A 19,488-nucleotide genomic window follows, 5' to 3' on the forward strand; every position below is an offset into this window, starting at 1 on the left:
TTAAAATGCTGAAAGTCTTCCCTCTTTCTTCTGCATTTGAAAGATCGATGGGGAACTCTGAGGCTAGGTTATCTTTAATTTTTTTCTGGTTCTGTGGGAAGGAGCTATGAGACAATGCATGGACCAGCTGCAGATTGAAGCTAGCCTGCGTGCCTTGCAAGAGTCAACCTTTATGTCTCTATGTTTAATTTCCCTGAAACTTATGCCCACACAAGTCATAACTGATTACAATGCCTAGTTCTCTCCATCTCTGAATTGTTGTGCATGGTACACTGCTGTTATAGAAAATCATGATCTTACATACCTCCTGGGGTGTGTGCATGGCCAGCTAACAGTGCCTTCTCTGCTGCTTCTGCCTGTTGTTAGCTTGAGCCTGAATGCAGGGTATTTAGGGAGAAGAAGATGCATGCCTCGCCCTGAATTCCTCAGTAATTCTGTGTAAAGTTCTCTCTCTTAGATTTTTGTTTTTGATTTTTATTTTTGGAAAACTCTATTTAAGCGCATCATAGAAATTGAGATAATTTCTTATTATTCTAATCTCAGTTGTACCTGACCTTGCTGCTAATAATTGAGAAACAACAAGAGAGAGTTGGATATGTTTGGTTTTATTCCATGATTGATGAATCTGGCTAAATTGTATAAGAATACTTGAAATACTTCTTTGCTTATTTCCTAAAGATATTTCTTGATGTCATCACTAGTTATTATAAAAGATGTCATTATTAGCCAACAATTTGTTATCCTTGGTGTTTAAACTATACCGTATAGTTCTTATGATGCCTGAGTTTGTGCTGGATATAACCCATCTGTGTCATCTTCGGCATGAATAATCTCAATTCATTTTGGTGTCTTCAGACTGAAGAGCTGATGAAAGTGTGCTGATATTCACAGATAACCACGTGGCACTGATAACATTTGGGAAATAACTGAGCTGATTAAAATAGTCACAAGCATTCAGAGTTTGTACTTACGCTTAACTCTAGAAGTCAGTGAGCCATATGTGCAATTCAGAGACATAATGTGTCCCTGGAAGAGATCAAGACTGGCCTGGCTGAGCCTATGCTGTGCCAAAACACCCAGTCAATTCCACGGAAGCCCCGACCATCTGAGTGTTTGCATAACACAGATAAAACATACTAATGCTTCATTGGGAATTTTCCAGCTAAATTGGCCAGATGTTTTGGCTTTTATTGATTCATAATGCTTAGAAATATTTTTAATGACACTGGATTGCTGTGTCATATTCTGTGTTATGTAGACAGCAGATGTTCAAATAGTTACATCCTCATGTATTCATTCATTCAATAAGGATTAATTGAGCATCTAGTACATGCCAACTCCTGTTAGTAAAGAAAAGAGGAAGGACAGAGGAAAAATACACTTTAGAAATAAAGTCAGCCAGTAGTTTATGTTCTTCATGAAGACAAGAATTGCATCTGTTTCACTTACCACTGTTTAGCTCACAATTAGAACAATACCTGCTAAATCATAGGGCCTGATTAAAGTATGTTGAATGAATGAATGAAATGATAGCTGCGAGTAATAAGGAAGAAGAACCAGGCAGGCCTGACTTCTAGGTTTTTTTGCTTAGCTGACTGGGTGGATGATAGAACTGCCAACCAGAATAAGCAATGCTGGAATGGAAGGAGGTTGGGAAGACTGAGCGTTCAGTTTAGGATGCTTGAACTTGCGGTACCTGGGGAAAATCCTGGGAGAAATATCCAGAAAGCAGCTGAACACATGCTTCTGAAGCTCAGGCATAAAATAACTGTGCAAGAGATGTGGATCTGGTAGTCCTCAGAATATGAGAAGCCATGACAGTGAAAGAGATCACTGTAGGGAATACATAAAATTAAAGAATAAGAAGGCACAGGGCAGACCTTGAAGGACCCCAGGTAGAAGGTGAAAGAGAACAAGGATTCCTTGACAGAGACAGAGAGGAAGCAATCAAAGTGGTTGGAAGAGAACTAGAGGATGTGGTGTGATGGGAGCCTGGAGGGTGTAGCATTTTGAGAAGGAGGGGGCAGTAAAATGAAGACTGAAAACTGCCATTGGAATTGGATAGAAGGACGTCATCAGCAAGAGGCAGATTTTGTGTGATGGTGAAGTCGGAAGCCAGGTTGTCGTAACTGACAGAGAAGGCTCTGAGTTTCCAAAAAGAGCTCCAACTCCATCCCTGCTCCCTACCCTCTATCCATTTCAGTTGACTTTCAATGGCTTGCAGGAGCAAGAAACATCACTAATAATTATATCTGGCCCCTTATGTGAGTCTTCCAGTACATACGTGTCTTTGCCTAACCACACTCCCCTTGTTTTCATGTTGTGCATCTTCCCTGTTCCTATATCTGCATCCATGTGGGTTAACATTGCTGGTTTGTCCCAGTCTGCCTTCTGGTATCCAGTTTGCTCTTGGACATCCTGAGCACCCATGCTTTACAACCGTGACTGACACGTGCAGATGTTCTGATGATGGAGTTGATGTCTTGGCTTCCTGAACCCTGGCTCAGTTCCCAGTGAGACTTTCCATTCCACTCTAAGTGGAATGAAAGTAAGAAAACTAGAAGGCAAGAAGTTTATGATCACAGGTGGTCCACTGGAATTTAAGATTACAAAAGTAGAAAGTAGGTAGTTGAAGTAGACCAAAAGTGAAAAATTTTACATTTGTAGGAGACCATCCAGAAATTCCAAGGCTAGATTGTCAGTTATCAACATGGTCATTGAATCTCTCAGCATAAAAACAACATTGGAGATAAAAGGAAGACTTAAGAAAACACTCCTTGTAGTAAAGAGTATATTTTTCCCTTCTAGTGCATGCTCTGACTACAATCTATATCTAGGCTTGTGCTCTTGTTCGTTCAGTTATTTAACAGATACTCAAGTTTATTAGATGCTTGGGATACAGTAATGAATTCCTTTCCTCCAAGAGCTTGCATCTCAAAGGAGCATGGAATGCAGACAATTAACCATAACATGTAAGTGCTACGAAGTAGAGAGAGAGAGAGAGAGACACAGAGACAGAGACAGAGAGAGACAGAGAGATGACCAGGAAGCAGATAGAACGACTGCAGATAGGATGGTCAGAGCAGGCCTCTCTGAAGATTCGATCTGAGGGCTGAAAGGGCCCCGCATGCAAACAACCAGAAGAGCATTCTAAGCAGAGGAAATAGCTAGTACAAAGGTCGTAAGGTAGAAAGAAGTTTAGTGACAAGACAAGTGATAAGGTCCAAGTGGCAAGAGCATAGTGAAGAGGGATGAAAGAGTATCAGATTGAGCTGTAGGGGCTGGGAGCTCCATCCTGCAAGCCTGTTCATGTTGTGTTTTATTCCAGGGGAAGTGATAGAAAGGTTACAAGCAGGACAGTGGCATGGATTGGATTTAGATTTTTAAGAGATCACCTTGGCTGCTTTGTGGAGAGTGGACTATAGGGGCAACAGAGGACTTATCAGACAAAATGCATCTTAGACTTGAGATTTCATGTAGCTATAAAATTTATCATGTGAAGGATATTAATCATTTTAACTGGATTTTTATGGCAAGCGATATACCAACAGAGGTGGAGCTGCTCTTTTAGAAGCAAGGCTCGTTTTCAGAACCTGAGTTCTGTCCCCCATATATTGTGGAATCATCTCTTTCATCTCAACCATTCTTTTCCCATTTATTATGGCCTCAAAATCCAGACATTTTTCTATTACTCATCTAGGCCTTTGTAAAGAGTCATATGGGAAAAAGGTACACATTTGGTACTGCCATTGTCTATTTTAGTTATTTTTACACAATAGACTGAATTTGGTCATTATTGCTATCTTGAAGTTAATGTGTGCATCATGAAGATTATAAATATAATTGGAATTTCTATATTGCACATGAAAAATGGAAAGCAAATGCACTTCATTGCCTTGAAAACCAATAAATATCTACAGGGTCACTAACGCTGACAGGAATAGAGAGCTCTGAACCAGGTACCAAGTTGAGAAAAGTATGCACATTCTTTCCAGTTAATTCTCACACCAACATTACAGGGTATGTGTGATGTGCCTGTTTCATAAATGATAAAATTGTGATTGAGAGTGACCAGTGAATTCCCTGAAGGACATGTAGGCAGGAAGCAACAGAGCTGGAATTAGAACCCAATCTGAGTATGTCTGACTCCAAAAGCCACGTGCTTTCCATCAGACTGCACCACCGCCCTCTTTGTGGCCTGAAGACGTGTGCTGTGTTTCTACCTTCTACCTCATCTCAGTTCTGTCAGTCCCAGGAGACACGTGAGTGAGTATGTGTGTACTGTGTGTGGTGTGTGTGTATGTGTTATGTTTGTACAGTGTGTGAATATGTGTATACATGTGTGGTGTGTGTATGTGTGTGGTGTGGGTGTATATGTGTATGTATACATGCACACACATGTATTCAACCTCTGACATATATGGGTCACTTGCCCACCAAGGCCATTTAGGAATTTTATGTAAAAGCTTCAGGAAATGACCAGATTCTCCACCAGCTAAGTTTTGGGAACCCTACCCTGAAGGATCTCATCACCTGAATGTCCTGCTATGATGGCTGTTTTCATGGAAAAAGGCAAAGCTGGGCAGCCTCTCACATCTGCCTCATGGTAAAACAAACTACCCTTTGCTGTAGTCCCACTTGAACTGGAGAATGTGGAGAGCAGAAACAAAGGCAGTGTGGAGAGTGGGGGGCTAGCCGGGCGGGCAAGCAGGGTAAAAGAACATACGGAGGTTGCTATATCTTCACTAGTTCCAGCTGGGACTTCTCTGAGATCCTGTTCTCTGCATTCATTGGAATGATTCTCATCTGATCACTGTCCTGATTAAAACCCTCATGTAGACCCAGGACTGATCCTCAGATTCCTCAAAGTAAACTGGTCAGTCCTCCAGACTGTGAGTCTTGTGGTATTTGAGCAAATCTCTGCAGAACCCCAAATTTGCCCATATGATATTGGAAGGGCCTGAATGGAAGCTCTGCAGAACTGAGTTTTAGCCCTGGCTTCTCCGCTTACTACTAAGACACCTTGGACAACCCCTTCTGCCCCCCAAGGCTCTGTGTCCTCACTTATACAGTGGCAGAACTGGACTGGATGATCCAACAATTCCTTTCAGTTTTGACATTGCCTCATTCAATTCCTCCACCTCAGACACATGCTGGGAGACTATGGCTGTGCTGGTGAGTTACACATGCTCCGGAATCCTACCATCCAAAGCCCAGAGGATAAATAATTCACTGGGAATCCATGGGAGCACCCACTGTTTATAGTTATGCTTATCCTAGTGAACTGTCTTAAAGCATGTATACCAAATTCAGCAACAAAAGTTAAAGCAAAAAAATAATAATAATAATAACTCAAGGTAAAATCACACCTAACTAGGGAATGAAATTTACCCTTTCTATTAGCCTTCTGTATGATTGAGTTTTGATTTTATATAGATAAACACCAAAACATCATTACAAACATCATCATACTTTGCCTACTTTCAAGGTCTTGTTTTCCACATGATCACTATGTTCTCTTATTGAGTAATATTGATCCCTGGGATTTGACTTCTTTCCTTCTTAGTTCTTCCCCAAAAGGGTAGGATTCAAACTAAGTGACAGCTCCCTCTTGTGTGTGTGCATATACTTGCTACAAGAAAAAGAATTCTCTACATTCATCTACATACAAACTCATTTTACTTTTATCATTCAACTTGGGAAGGTCAGTCTCACCAAGATGCTCATTTGTTCATTCATTCATTCAGTCAGTCCGTCATTTATCAACTATTCATAGAGAAACTACAATTTCCCAAGTGAGGTGTTAGGTGCTACAGATCGGGAGATGAAGAAGGTAGACCAAGTGCACTCAGGAGCTCACAGTTTGGTGGTGTTACTAACAGGTCAACAGTCTCGGTGGGAACATTGCTGTGATTATAGCAGGACAGTGTAGTAGAGAAGGGAAGATTGATCTGAGTTAATCAGGGAAGACCTTCCCAAGGAAGTGACACTTAAACTGAGATCTACAGAAACAGGAGGTAAGCTAAGAACAAAGGAACAAGACCCAGGAGGAGAGGACAAGCCAGGTTACCATCTCAACCCAGGTGTCCTTGCTCAAGAAGCACAGCTCTTTCCCCACAGAGAACTATGACCTGAAATTTCTTCCCTTAAATACTCATGTAATATTCAATATTGATCTTAAAAAAGAAAGTGTGTCTTCAGAGCTTACTGCTCCTGTTGCAGAATATCTGATTGTATTCAATCTCCATATGCAGAAAATCACAGGCAAGTTTTTCCCCACAGATAATTTGTTTTTAACCATTTTAACATCAGATTAAGTTTTGATGCTTATTGGATGGGACATCTGTAGGCTTAGGGTCAAGAACATGGAAGGCTTTTGAAGTTTCTCTGAAGTCAATGTGCACTTTTCCAGTAACATGGCTTTTTCTGACAGTGAAACTCCGCAGGCTGTCCTTACCCCCGACTCTGAGGATAGCTGCTGAGTTCAGTCAGAGAGAGTCATTATAGGGCTCTGGTTTTTCACTCTGTTCAGAAAGGCAAGTGAATTTGAAGCCTTCCAGGGAGCACTGAGTGAATTAAGTAGGCAATTTGATTCATTTACTTCACCTAATCATCCTTCCTTTTTCTAAAGTTCCTGGGGTAGATTAAGGTGGAAAAGATAAAGGCAGAGATAGGTATGAAGCTCGTGGAGAATGGCAGTTCTGATAATGTGCATTCAAGTTGTCAAACATACAACATGTAGACTGTGGTTACTCCATGACCAACAATTGGCTAAAACTTTTTTAAGCAAACTAGTTGGACTCTTCTTTCACCAGAGATTGGCTAGTTGTTTGGAAAGTCATATAATTGTGGCCTTATGAATAAGAACCAATAAATGTATAGTATTTTAAATAGGTGAAGGTAAATGTATGTATAATATTTTAAATTTGTGAAGATAGGTGGGAAAAGAAAGAGCAGAAATCTGGATATTTTTTCCCTCATTTATTCCCTCAATTTGAAAACAAAGAAGTGGGTCGTCTCACCTTTCAAGGATTCCCAAACTACTATTGTGAAGTCCAGCTTATGAACTGCTAGATTTGGCAGCATCTCTTCTTGAGTCTCCTGAAGGATCACTTCACACTGTGACATAATAAGGATTCCACATCTTGCAGATACTTAAACACAGGACCACTCCTGAGTGATAAACTCAGACACAAACACTAAGAATAATAACGGCCCAGAAAAGCTAAACTAATTAGACCATTCCAATAGGAAAAGGGTGAGGTAGGAAGGTTAGGGTGGGGAATTAGAAGCCACAAAGTCCCAAAGATGTAATAGTTTGGCTCTAACCTGGGTGGTTTCTTCTTTTCCCAGTTTTGCCCTGCCACAACTGGTGAAAAGTAAGAGAGGCTGGATTCTTTAAGGTCAGTAATTTGTTGTTTCATTGGAACCAATTAAGGAAAGCATCAATAACTAAATTTGATTAGTGGATTGTATAATAGGAGTCTGAAAAAACTCATACTGATAGATTTAAAACATCAAATAGGAGCAGTTTACCAGCAACTCAAAATACAACACTTCTTTCATCAACCTAAATAAAAAGTTAGTTCTGAACCTTAAAAGAGCTAAAAGTTTAAATAATTCTTATATTTCAATTTTCCCAAAATTTATTTTAAGAAAACACACACAAACACACATATACATTAAACATATGCAAACATACTCTTTCTTTTCCCCATGGCATTGACATTTCTCAAAAATGGACATCTTTGATGTTCACAAGAAAACTGAGTAACTTAGATCCTGATATATGTTTGTTTATTCATTTCCTGAACTAAAATTCTCCAGGTTGCTGACCCAAGGTTGTTCAGTCGGTGGGATAGTGGTCACCTTTCCAACCACAGCCTATGGCATGTCAGCTCAGCCATATCAGTGTTAGGGGTACTTTGATTCATATCCATCCCGCAGCCCTATAAACAAACCATTAATGTTTCAGCTTCTCTATCCCCAACTCACAAGTCACATGTGAAGCAGGAGTCCTGCCTCCATTCCTGCATCTTACACTATCCCAGCACTTACACCACCCTAACCCTGAGATAAAGTCAGTGTTGAGGTTTGCATATCTGTTCCACACATGACTATGCATGCGATATTTTAAAAGATAAAAATTCAATTGACAAGTTGCCTCAATTCATGTGGCTTTATAGTAGTCACATCTAAATGGATGTGCCAAGTTCTGTTTCAGCCAATTCTGTAAAAGTTTAATGATTTGTTTTTATAATTATAAAAGTGGGCCAAGTTTAAAAAGACTCAGATGCAATCACATTTCCCCAAGTGATGTTAGGATCTTCTCTCTGAGGAACTCAATGAATAATATCAGAGTCAAGAATCCAGCTAATAGATGGATCAGTGGAATAGAGTTAGGCAGGCTTCTCAGGCAGGACAGAAGCTATGAGCTATGTCAGACACAACTTGCCCTCAGTTAACCTGACCGGGGTCTGTGGTCCAGGACTCAGGGACAAAATCTGGGATGCTGGAGATTCCTTCCATGGGCTCTGAGTCTTCTTATCCTGAGAGCTCTGCCCAATCACCTGGACTTGTGGTTGGGTTTGGAAGTGCAACTTCAGCTGACTACTCGCCCACAGCTCGTCTAAACAGAGCCAAAGCCATGATCCACTACAGTAGGTTGAACAGAAGCAAGGGGTGAGGCATGTATGTAATAATGCCAGGCAAAGCACACACCGGGAAGAGAACCTAGCACACTGTTTGAATATTCCATAACCTTAACTCCAAAATGAATGAATTTTTTCATAATCCAGTTTACCAATATTATTTGAAAGTTCAAGAGTGAGGTTGTGAGGTTCAAATGAGTAGCAAAATAGTAAATGCCTACTACAGGATCAGAGCTAGGGAGGACTCCTCCCCTGTCATTGTTTTATTCTCTTCATCATAAAGAGATTGAAGTTTCAGGACACCAAGTAACAAATTATCTCACAGATCCTTCAATCCCTACCAAATTCAACATTCAGAAAATATTTGGAAACCTCAATTCTGCCTAACAGTGGAAACAACAATTGTCCAAATGGCCTGAGCCCCAGACTGACATCGTTTGCTCATGATTGGGGATGGGAAACCAGGCTACAGAGGTGTGCTGGATACTACAGCAGGCTTGTTAGAAGTGACTGGACAATTATTTCAGCAAAAACAGTGGACATTCTTACCCTTGTTATGTGGTTTCCTGGGGCAGAAGCTAAGAGACTGTTATGAAAATTACTTAAACCTCTTCTCATGGCAGAACCCCATAGGCCTCCTCCCACAATAAGATCTCATTAAACATTCATTTGCTTGTTTGGAAAACAGATTATGGTGGCATAAACATTCAAAAAAGAAAAAGTAATCAGGATTCCTAATGAAAAAGCATCAAACAGATCATTTGGATGTGACATTTCATTTTCCCTTAGTACAGACAGGAAAGTTGCAACAATCGTAACTAAAGCAGGTTGCTTACAGGGAATGGTCCAATTCACTAGCACTTCCATTCCCATAAAAATGAAAAGTTGTTATATGGCAGGTTCTGGGATAGCTCAGGAGGCTATTTTCCCAGCGACTCCCCAAGTCAGTGTTTACTCAAATGTTTTGCACCTTCTTACCAGAAACATATCACATCTCACCTGTAAGGAAATACCTGCTCTCAATCCCCTGATTTGAGAGAAAATATTAATAATTGTGCCTTTTAAAAACACAATAAGCATTCTCCCTGAGGTCCTAAATGCAAACCATTATAGATTAGATAACCTCAAAATTTTCCCAAAATGTGAGATTTCTTAAAAAAATAAATTAATAAGAGATAAATATTTAAGATAATAGATATATTAATTAGCTTGATTCAATCATTTGACTTTGTATGTGTATATCATAACATCACTGTGTCTCACATAATTGTATAAACGATTATTATATGTCCAAAAAAAGGATACAAAATAACCTTTTGTAAAAGTAGGAGCCTTGTCTTTTGAGGACTGGATTGGCATTTTAACAAACAGTAGAGGAAAAAAAACCCAGCTCAAGCATATACTGCAGGCATGCTCTTATGTAGGCTTCATATTTCTCCTGTGTCTTGTAGGACACAAGAAGTGGGATAAGAACTGAAAGGTAAACATCTACCTTTTCCGCAATCCAAAGCCTGCAGATGACAAGTTTGAAACACAGTGACAGAGGCCTCCACGTTAGGCACAGAAAAATGTTGCTACAGTGGTGATTAAAGGGTGGCCCGAGAAGTGGCTGAAAAAGCCATTGGCCCTACCTACTTCTGAGTGCACACTCAAGCATGAAACTGGAAACAAGAAGAGTCTTTGGGGAAGGAAAGGCTATCTCAGCAAAAGAGGCAGAGGCCCCACAGCTATGCCCTGAGCTTGCTGGACCTGGCATCCTCTCTAGGTCTTTCCCAAATTAGCAACGAGCTGGCATACACAGTGGGACCTTAGTCTCCAATACCTATGGCTAAATCTCAAGACTGCCACATCTGCCCTACAGGGGAACTAATAAAGGATCAAGCCCTTTCCCGAATGACTTCAACCTTCTTAGACGAGCTAGCTCATGGAAAACATGCAAGCTGCAGTTAGTCCAGGTGTTGGTCCCAGTAAAGGCTCAAGGTTACCCCTTTCTAATCTATGGTCTCTGGTGCTCTAATAAGCCAGCACTGGGAGGTAGGAATAGGAGAGGCATTCTCTGGATTCCAAAAATCCAAAAAAAAAAAAGCCTTATACTGACAAGCATCATAAGACTTCCTTTAGAGGCTGTTGCTCTTGACTGAAATATCAACTGTCCTGGTAGTGCCTTTTATCTCATATTGATCAAACACTAGGCATTTTGATTGAACAGTGGGAAAATAAACTACTTTTTATTTAATACTATTTGGTAAACAGAATCTTTCCAAATTTGGAGTCCATTTAGGAGAGGACAGAAAAAACTAAAGAGACTTTTGGTAGCAAAAGACCAAAAACAATGCCCTAGGAATAATCTTCTTATAGATACATTCAACTTTTCATCCACGCATGTATCCATCCATCCATTCATTCCTTCCACCACATACTTATTAAGAACATAGCAAATATGCCAAAGGGCTGTTACAGGTAAACAGGTAAATGCCTGTTACAGGTAAACCACAGCTCCTGACCCCAAGGAGATCAGAGTTTAGAGGAACAAACACATAATTCAGCAGTTACAATGAATCACAGTAATTGCTGTGCTAAGGGAAAGTGCAAGCTCCGAGTAGGCTTTCTGGAGGAGGTGACATCTGAATTGATTTTCAAAGTAGCATTAGGACATATGCCTAGATGCTGCATGTTCCAATGTCTAAAATATAATAAACTGAGTAGTTGTTTAATAGATCAGATTACGTTGAGTGTCTGAGCTCTAGCACAAAGTCAGATGTCATTTGCATTAAGCCCTGTAGTCTGTGCAGTAGTAAAAACAAGCATGGACAAACTAGAAAGCGTTGTGCAATGTGCAGATGCTGTGTCACCAGTGGAATGACTAGGGAAATCAAAGCCATTTTCCTGGAGAAGAAAGTTCAGAACATCACAAGGCACCCACATGTAAGAAGATGAATAGATCTTATTCAAAGATCAGAAACACATCCAGTGGGTGGAAGTTGTGAATAAAAATAGAGAACTTTAGAGCACTATTTCCCAAACAGTAGTCAGTGGAACATGCAGAGGCAATTTAAGAAAAGGGGGTTTTGTGGTTAAGAAAGTTTGGCAGATGCAGAGTTTAAAAGTCTCGTTTCTGCAACACTTATCAGTGCCTTTATCTCAGTCAAATGCAGTATGAGATTCCAATAGGAGGATAAGAATTTTTTCATTCAATAAACATGCACTAAGGGGCTACAGATTATCAGGGATTGGCATAGGCACTGAGAATAAAGAAACAAAACAGAAGAGAAAAAGTCAAGGTAAGGAGAAATGGCGGTAAACAAGTGGATCTACATTTTCTAAACTGACTGGTCCACAGAACCACTACAAAAATGAAGCATCCCATAATTCTTGTTGTTTGGACACATTTCTGAGAAAGGGTGAGTTGGGAAGATTTAATAATGAAATAGAGTACTCCAGCACTGAAACTATGTGAGCTGATTAGTGTCTATGGGGATGCTTAACAGGGTGTTTTGAGATTGGACTATGTGATCTGTAGGAGCTAAAGTGTTTTTGACTCAGCAAAACTGGATGTTTCCAGATAGTACACCTTCAGCCTGAAATCTTGCTGGGAAGAATTTATTTGCTGTGACAAACTAATTAACAAATACCACAGTTTATGGCCATCTATGAAGTGATAGGATCTGTAGAAAAAGTAGGGTTTCAGTGAGTACATAGATAAAAAAAAAAATCAGTTCCAAAGAAAAGTCTCCTGGTTATAAACCAGATGATGAGCTTAATAGGATTTGTGTCTTCTCCCACCCTACTCAAATGCAGTTTACAAAGGGCTGTCCAGACCATCTGATTATAATCTTCACCAGAACCCTCAGACTGTCAGGCAAGACCCTATCTTCAGAAACTTGGGCTCGAAAGGGTCTCTGGGTCTCATGTGATTTGATCTTTGATCTGCTTTAAGTGTCTATGAGGGAAGAAGAATTTTCTGAAATACCTGAGGACAGCAGGAATCCCTGTTAGGATAAGTCTAGGGGCTGCAACATCTTTTTTGTGAAGAAACTCAGTCATGAGAGGCCATCTCAGCAGCAAACTTTAACATTTCTCCTCCTCCATCCTGACCTCCAAAATATCTAAAACACAAGCTAAAGTAAATAAACAGCATTATTCACTTAGAACATGATATATTTATAACATTATTTGCACCATTTATAACAATGTTTATAACATTATGTATAAACTTGCTGGTCTAATCTGGCCTCCTAAATATCAAAAAATGCCAGCTAAATACATACATATATTTATTATTGTGTGTAAATATAATACTTACTTCAATTATACATTGAAACATATATTCAAATATGTTTTCAATTATATATTATATTCAATTGTTCTCATGGCATTTCCCATTTCCTTCCATTTCATCCATTTGTTTTCTTCGTCAATTGCATAAGTTGTTTATTTGAAAGAACTTCTCAACAGTTTGGAGGCTAATTTAAGACAGGAATCATATCTGAAAGCTTTTGCTATTTTTTAACATGATCCCAGTCTAGCTCACACTGATGCTGTAAGTCTTAAAAAGAGAAAGCCCTGTTCTATAAAAAACAACTCATTCCAGTATGACTCTAAATAGACAAATAAGACATGTTACAGATTTCCCCAATACTGCTTACAAATGAATCACTCTGAAGATACCAGTGTATGGATTTCTGGTGTTAGCATCATTATCCCTCTGAAGGTGAACATGTGGTCAAATCTTAGTGGCCATTACCAACGGAAAAAGATGAGTATCACAAGTAATCTCAAACCATAGTCACCCTTAAAGTCAGGCATAAGTGACTGGTGGAATGGATAAACTCAATTTAGTTCAAAGAAGGAAAACTGTAAGAAAATTAAAATTTCCAAAAGCGATAGAGATGCCTATAAATGTACATAGATGGTGTGGTGGATTTTATCTCCAGCTACTAGACCCCAGCTAGAGATCATCCTGGCATCCCAAAGGCAGCATGTTTGGCCAGATGAGGGGAGCTGGAGTGTCCTTCCCGCCTCCTCTCCAGGATAGAAAACTAAGCTTTTGTCATTTTCCAAGTTGCATGAAAAGAATTTCTACCCAAGAAACCAATGGGAAATACACTGAGTGGCTAAGAGTCCAGATTCCTCTGTTTTCTGGGATGCTGCGCTAATAATGTTTAATTCCAGGGGCTAAGCCCTCTGGTCCCGCGTGGATCCTACTCTTCAGTGTTCTGGAACATTGGTCCCTGCTTCCTTCTCTCAGCTCCAGCCCTTCTGCAGCCATAGTCCCCCTCTCCCCCCACTAGCATCTATTCTTTTCTCTGGAGTAGTCTTCTTGGTACTCAGACCTGAAATTACCTGCTTTAGTGCACTGAAAGCATATACTTTGCTCTCTCACGTTGACACATGCACCTCCATCTTTTATCCTGGGGCTGGAGAAGAGGGTTTCAGTAAATTCTACCAGTGATGAGTCTTTCTATAAAATTCTTCAGAGTCCTCAGATTTATGTTACACTGAATAACTTCATGAAGATTAAAATGAAGGGTCTAACAATACCATAGGAAGAATCCTTATGGAGCGGGCTGGCTGGCTTCTCAGAGGCCAAAGCCCCTGACTCCAGCTGTAGTCCTGGAGTCGTCAGTAGATAGATCTGACTTGGCTGCAAATGAGCAAGTCTCTCCGAGGCTCATCAATACCTGAAGGTTTGGGCAAGAGGGTCTCCAACGTCTTCTGTCACCTCTCACAGACTGCCGTTTGATGATTCCACAGTCTTATCTCAGTCTAGCCTGTGTTCTAAACATAGTCAAACTGAGAAACTGGCAGAGAAAAGCAGGTGCGGTGAGTGTGCACAGAGGCAGCGATTTTTCACTTCCTCACTCATTCTACGGATACAACTCATCTTAGGTTACCCTCAAGGAAATCTCTTGGGGGATGGGATAGGCTTTCCTATCTCTATCCTTTCAGGTCCAACTCATACTTTTTTATGTCAAAGAAGCTGTCTTGAATTGGAGCTGTGAGTGAACATTGCATTTGGCTAGATCCAGACAGTTGATCTTATCATGGCTGCTGAATCACCAGGAAACAAAGTCTCCCTGCCAAGCCTGGTGTGACTTCATAAGCCAATGCAATTTCTGCATCCATGTATCCATATGGAATTACCAACCATGGTGGTTGTACCTTTCCCTTCTCCTCTTGTTTAACCCTATGAAATGGTGGGAAGCTGCAACTGCTTGCATTTTTTGCCTAAAGGAAATTACACACATATATCTATGTGAATACATAGATATATAATGATCTATGCTAGAGGGAGGAGAATACTAGTGAATTATAAAAATTGAGCAATATTTATCAAGTTTAAGGAGAGATTTTAGCACATTTGGCTGTCTGTCTATAAAGAACGCTAAAAAAATGCAAGCCATGGGACCCTAAGTGTCTCCACCACCATTAAATGAAAGATCACACGAAAATGTGGAATCTACTCAATTGGAGATGATCATTTTTGTGGGCTTTTCAGATATATTTACTTTCTGAGTTTTTTTTTTTTTTCTCTCGTTCTCTTTCTCTCCTACCTGGGATATGCCTGGTTAGAGAAAGGGTCTAGATTAACATTTCTCAGCTAACAACTATCCAAATAATTTAACCAGAGAAATTCAGTGCACCTACACAAAGGAAAGGGAAGTGTCCCTCCTGATGTGATATTTTGCCAGGTTGTGTTTCTCTGAACCAATGCAAATCTGATCAACTTCTGTAGGTTTCACTGAATACAACTGCATGGAATGCTATTACTGTTTGCAATGCAACATGATCTAAAAACATTACATTTCTTTTGATCCAAGGGGACTAGCAGGTTTATTGTGTTTGCATGTGCTTTCCCCCTAGACTCTGGCTGCCCTAACAAGAAATTCAATAAATCTGCTTCCAAACCATCTTGCACAAGCTTTGCATGTCCAGTCTGGGCCTGAGGAAATTAACAAGAGAATAGAACATACCATCGACTTGCGAAGTGGCGATAAATTGAGAAGAGAGCATATCAAGCCATTCTCACTGATGTTTAAAGACTCCAGCCTGGAGCACAAGGTAGAGCTGGGTCTCCACTGCGGCTCTTTTTCTGAAGTAAATTGTTGTAAATGTTCATGGGCGTAGGGAGAGAGCCCAGGGGCTGTGGTTTTGGTTTCTTTGTTTGTTTGTTGTTTGGTTTGGTTTGGTACTGTCTTTTCTTTTTCCCTTTGAAAATCATGAGTAGACTAAAGGCCATAAGAGGAGATGCTGGTTAGATAAAGAGAGCTTCAGCTTGCTCTTTAAGAAAGAGAGCACTAAAAGAACAAAGACTCCTTTAACTCAGTAAGCATAAAAAGAGTTTCTTCCACTTTGAGATTATTAAGCCAAGTGGTATTAACACCCACTTGCGTTTGATTTTAGGTGAACTCACATGAGTTGCCACGGTTGTAACATAATATATTAGGGCACCCAATAACTTCATGTAAGCATTAGTAGTAAACACTGTCTTTCTTAGATTTTAAACAACTATTATCCCATTCCCCCAGTTGTCTGTTGGCTCAGAATCACCTGATCTAGATATAGTAGAAAGAACATGTGTTGTAGATTTAGAGTCAGGTTAGATTTCCTCCTCTACCACTTCCTTGCTACGTGACCTTTAATAAGTGAAGTAAACTCTCTGAGCATGAAATTCTCCTTGTGCAATGAGGATCATGAACGTGCCTCCCCCATAAGTTATTATGAAAGGCTCCAGGGGAATGTCTTGATCAGGTGAAATGTTCATAATTGACAGCTATCTGCATACTGACCCATATTGACGATGACTTTTTCCCATGACCCTCCCTGACGCCAGCTTTGACTTGTAAATGGGAGTGGGAAGGAAGATGGGGTGCTGTCCTTGCTGAACTGGGCTGCTTCTTTACACTGATGGAAGCTGACAGACCTTCCTTGACTGAGCATAGGAGGTGCTTGGCATCTGCAGGAGCCTTGGGCAAGAACAGCAGGGAATGTGCAAGCAAATTTCAGGAGTTTGATCCAATACTCTGTAAAGCTCCAGTGAGCAATTTTTTGTGAGTTTGCTCAGCTGCCTGCGAGATTCTGCTTTCCTCAGTTTGGGAAATTCACACTTCTGTGCACATACACCATTCCTGATAAGTTTCTTTGATAACTACCTAAAGATTGCAAACTCCAAAATTAATACCTTCACCTGCAAGTCCCAATTTGAAATGTATTGTGTCCATGTACAAAGAAAATAAAAGGAAAAGAAACATTTTGCCTCACTTAATCACCTCCCCCCCAAAAATAGCAGGTAGGCTTTTCTTATTCATAATATAATTAAAGGCTTAAGGCCCAAATTAAATGCATTTTCTTTCCTGGTTACTGCATGGAAGAAGAGTAGGACAAAGAGTAGAGTGGCTTTGCAAAAAATCTTCTCAATTAGCCTGTGTAAGTGCCTGTGTCCAGAGCTAATACAAAACCCTTTTATTCGATTTTGCTAAAGATGTACTTGCTTCACTAATGACCTAACCCCTGCAGACTATGGATAGTTTCTAGCATGTTTTCTTTAATTGCGTCCTCACCTCACCTACAGCCATCTGGCACTGGAGCAGGAATTGGCCTAGGGGAGGCACAGCATGTCTGAGGTTGATGTCTATGGCCAGGACAGGTGCTTACAGGAGAATCAGGGGACAGCATCCTAAATGAACATGGAACTTGCTCACTGGCAGTCCAGCCATCAGCCACCCAGCCTATACTGTGCATTTTATGGGTTCCCCAGCAGTGACAGCAATGGGGTGCATCAGAAACATTGATTCCTCTCATGTCACAGAGACATTCCTCATTGACTCTTGCTCTGAAATCTTCTCTAGGAACTGGATTTCTACTGAGCAGAGAGTATATAATTAGTAGCATCCATTGGGTCTTTACCAAGTACCAGGCACTATTTCTATGCTATTTGCACAAATTGACTAACAACAGCAGTGGTATAAAATAGACATTATTATAAGCCTCATCTTATACTTGATGAAAGGAGATATGGGAAAATAATTTTGAAAGCTGCCCAAAGTCAAACTGTCAGTAGAGAGACTGAGATTCAAGCCTACTGTGACACCCAAGCCAATGCTCGTCTGTTCACTGCACTGTCTCTGCCTGGAGTCCCCAGGACTTGCTTCCCAGGCTCTTGTATGAAGAAGACAATCCGGTGCTATCCTCATCCTCTTTTTTTTTTTTAACTTTGAATGGGGTGGGAAAAATAGGTAAGGGGTTTGGGCGAGAGGTTAAGTAAGAAAGAGTCCTAGAGCTGTAGCAAAATAAAAACAAAACCTTCAAAGACATAGGATTCCAGAATCAGTGGACTGTATTAGTGTGTAGCTACTCTGTGCCTGGCATTATGTATATCAGTTTATTGCATCCTTGGGGAAACATTACTGTCCCACTTATAAAAGAGAAATCTGAGCCCCAGGGAGGTTAATTAGAGATCACAGATCTCAAAATCCAGCTATCATATTTCATTGACTCTGAGTGCCATCAATTGTGGGATGCTCCATTTTCTGTGCAGCACTCAGAAAGGAAAGTCCCTCAACATGAAAGTCTAAGAGGAAACACCCACATACAAACATTAATAAGCTGGGCTTACACCTTCAGAGTAAAGATGAAGAGAAAACAATGCCCCAGTAGACAAGGGCAGTGAGGAAATCCACGTGCCTAAACCTTGGTATTGACTAAATAAAGGGGGAAAGATCCCCAAGAATTTAAATTCCAAAATGGAATCTGCATAGGTTTGCTGCATGAATTCACACTCTGAATGTGGTCTAAAAAAAAACCTTAAGCAGAGAATTTAATTTGAAGTGGTCCTGGGTTGTGTTGATGTTGCCACCTGGTGACCAGCAGAAGTAATCGCAAACCTCCCTAGGAAACACTCAAGACTTTAAGATTCCCCTGATAGTAAGACGCCTTCTGATTTTAGAAATGTTCAAGTGTGCATTCTAACAAAATTTTTACACTTTAATTAAAACATGCATCTTAGAATTCCCAAAGCCTCATCTCTTCCCACTGCCCTACCCTGCTTCTTGGGAACAAGTTTGGACCATAAAAGCATGTTTTCTGAAAGGAAAAATGGAAATGGAAACAATGATTGTATGCTTGCAATCTTTATAGGAAAGAAAAGGCTTTATTCTTTCTAAATAATCAGAAGACACATGATTACATGAATAAGGGAACCTGTTCACCTCTCCACCTTTATGAGTGAATTAGAGAACACTGAAATGTTCAAACATTGAAACGAACAAAGCTCCATTGAAATATATGAAACTATCATTCAGACATTTCCTGGTCACTTTCACTTATTAGAATTGGCATATCTACACACAGTATTATGCGAAACAGGACTTTTATATACCGCACGGTGTTGCAGAAACACTTGTTGAATGAATATGGAAATGAATAAAGAAGACTCACTTTAAGAAGATTGGGGGAGACTGCCTCACCCCCCATAGCTGGTCTCAGGATATTTTTGTGAATTCTAAGGGTCAAAAGACATGAGTCAGTTTTGATATGACTCTTTTCAGGGGAGAAAAAAAAAGTTCTGCTTACTCTCTGCCATGGAATTTCAAAGGTGGTTCACTTCCCTCTCCCCTCAGGAGTCTTTTGATTTAAGTTTCAGAACAGTGTGCTCAAGACTCCTATGGCTCAGCCAAGTTGGGGCAACACAATTCTCTTCTCTAGTCCTTAGTTTCCTCATCTGTGCAAGGAGGAAATGGAACCGCTCCTGACCTCCTCTGCAGTCAGTAGTATGAATCTATGAATTTCCTGTGACCACAGTAGCCATATGTCCTGGTTTGCCCGGGACAATCTTGGA

General features: G+C 40.3%; 1 protein-coding gene across 3 annotated transcripts in view; it reads left to right on the forward strand.

Moving 5' to 3' along the window:
- The window catches only part of ADCY8 (adenylate cyclase 8), a 235,585-nt gene that overhangs the window by 134,199 nt on the left and 81,898 nt on the right, over positions 1-19,488 (forward strand). For 2 of the 3 annotated variants that reach the window (XM_020289021.2, XM_020289022.2), the window contains exon 8: positions 15,516-15,713. The exons of the other annotated variant lie outside the window; for it this stretch is intronic. In XM_020289021.2, coding sequence (XP_020144610.1) covers positions 15,516-15,713 — 198 coding nt within the window. The remainder of the gene's footprint in view (positions 1-15,515; positions 15,714-19,488) is intronic. 3 annotated transcript variants of the gene reach the window in all.

This window comes from Microcebus murinus, chromosome 7 (assembly GCF_040939455.1).
Source record: "Microcebus murinus isolate Inina chromosome 7, M.murinus_Inina_mat1.0, whole genome shotgun sequence".
Lineage (NCBI taxonomy): Eukaryota > Metazoa > Chordata > Mammalia > Primates > Cheirogaleidae > Microcebus > Microcebus murinus.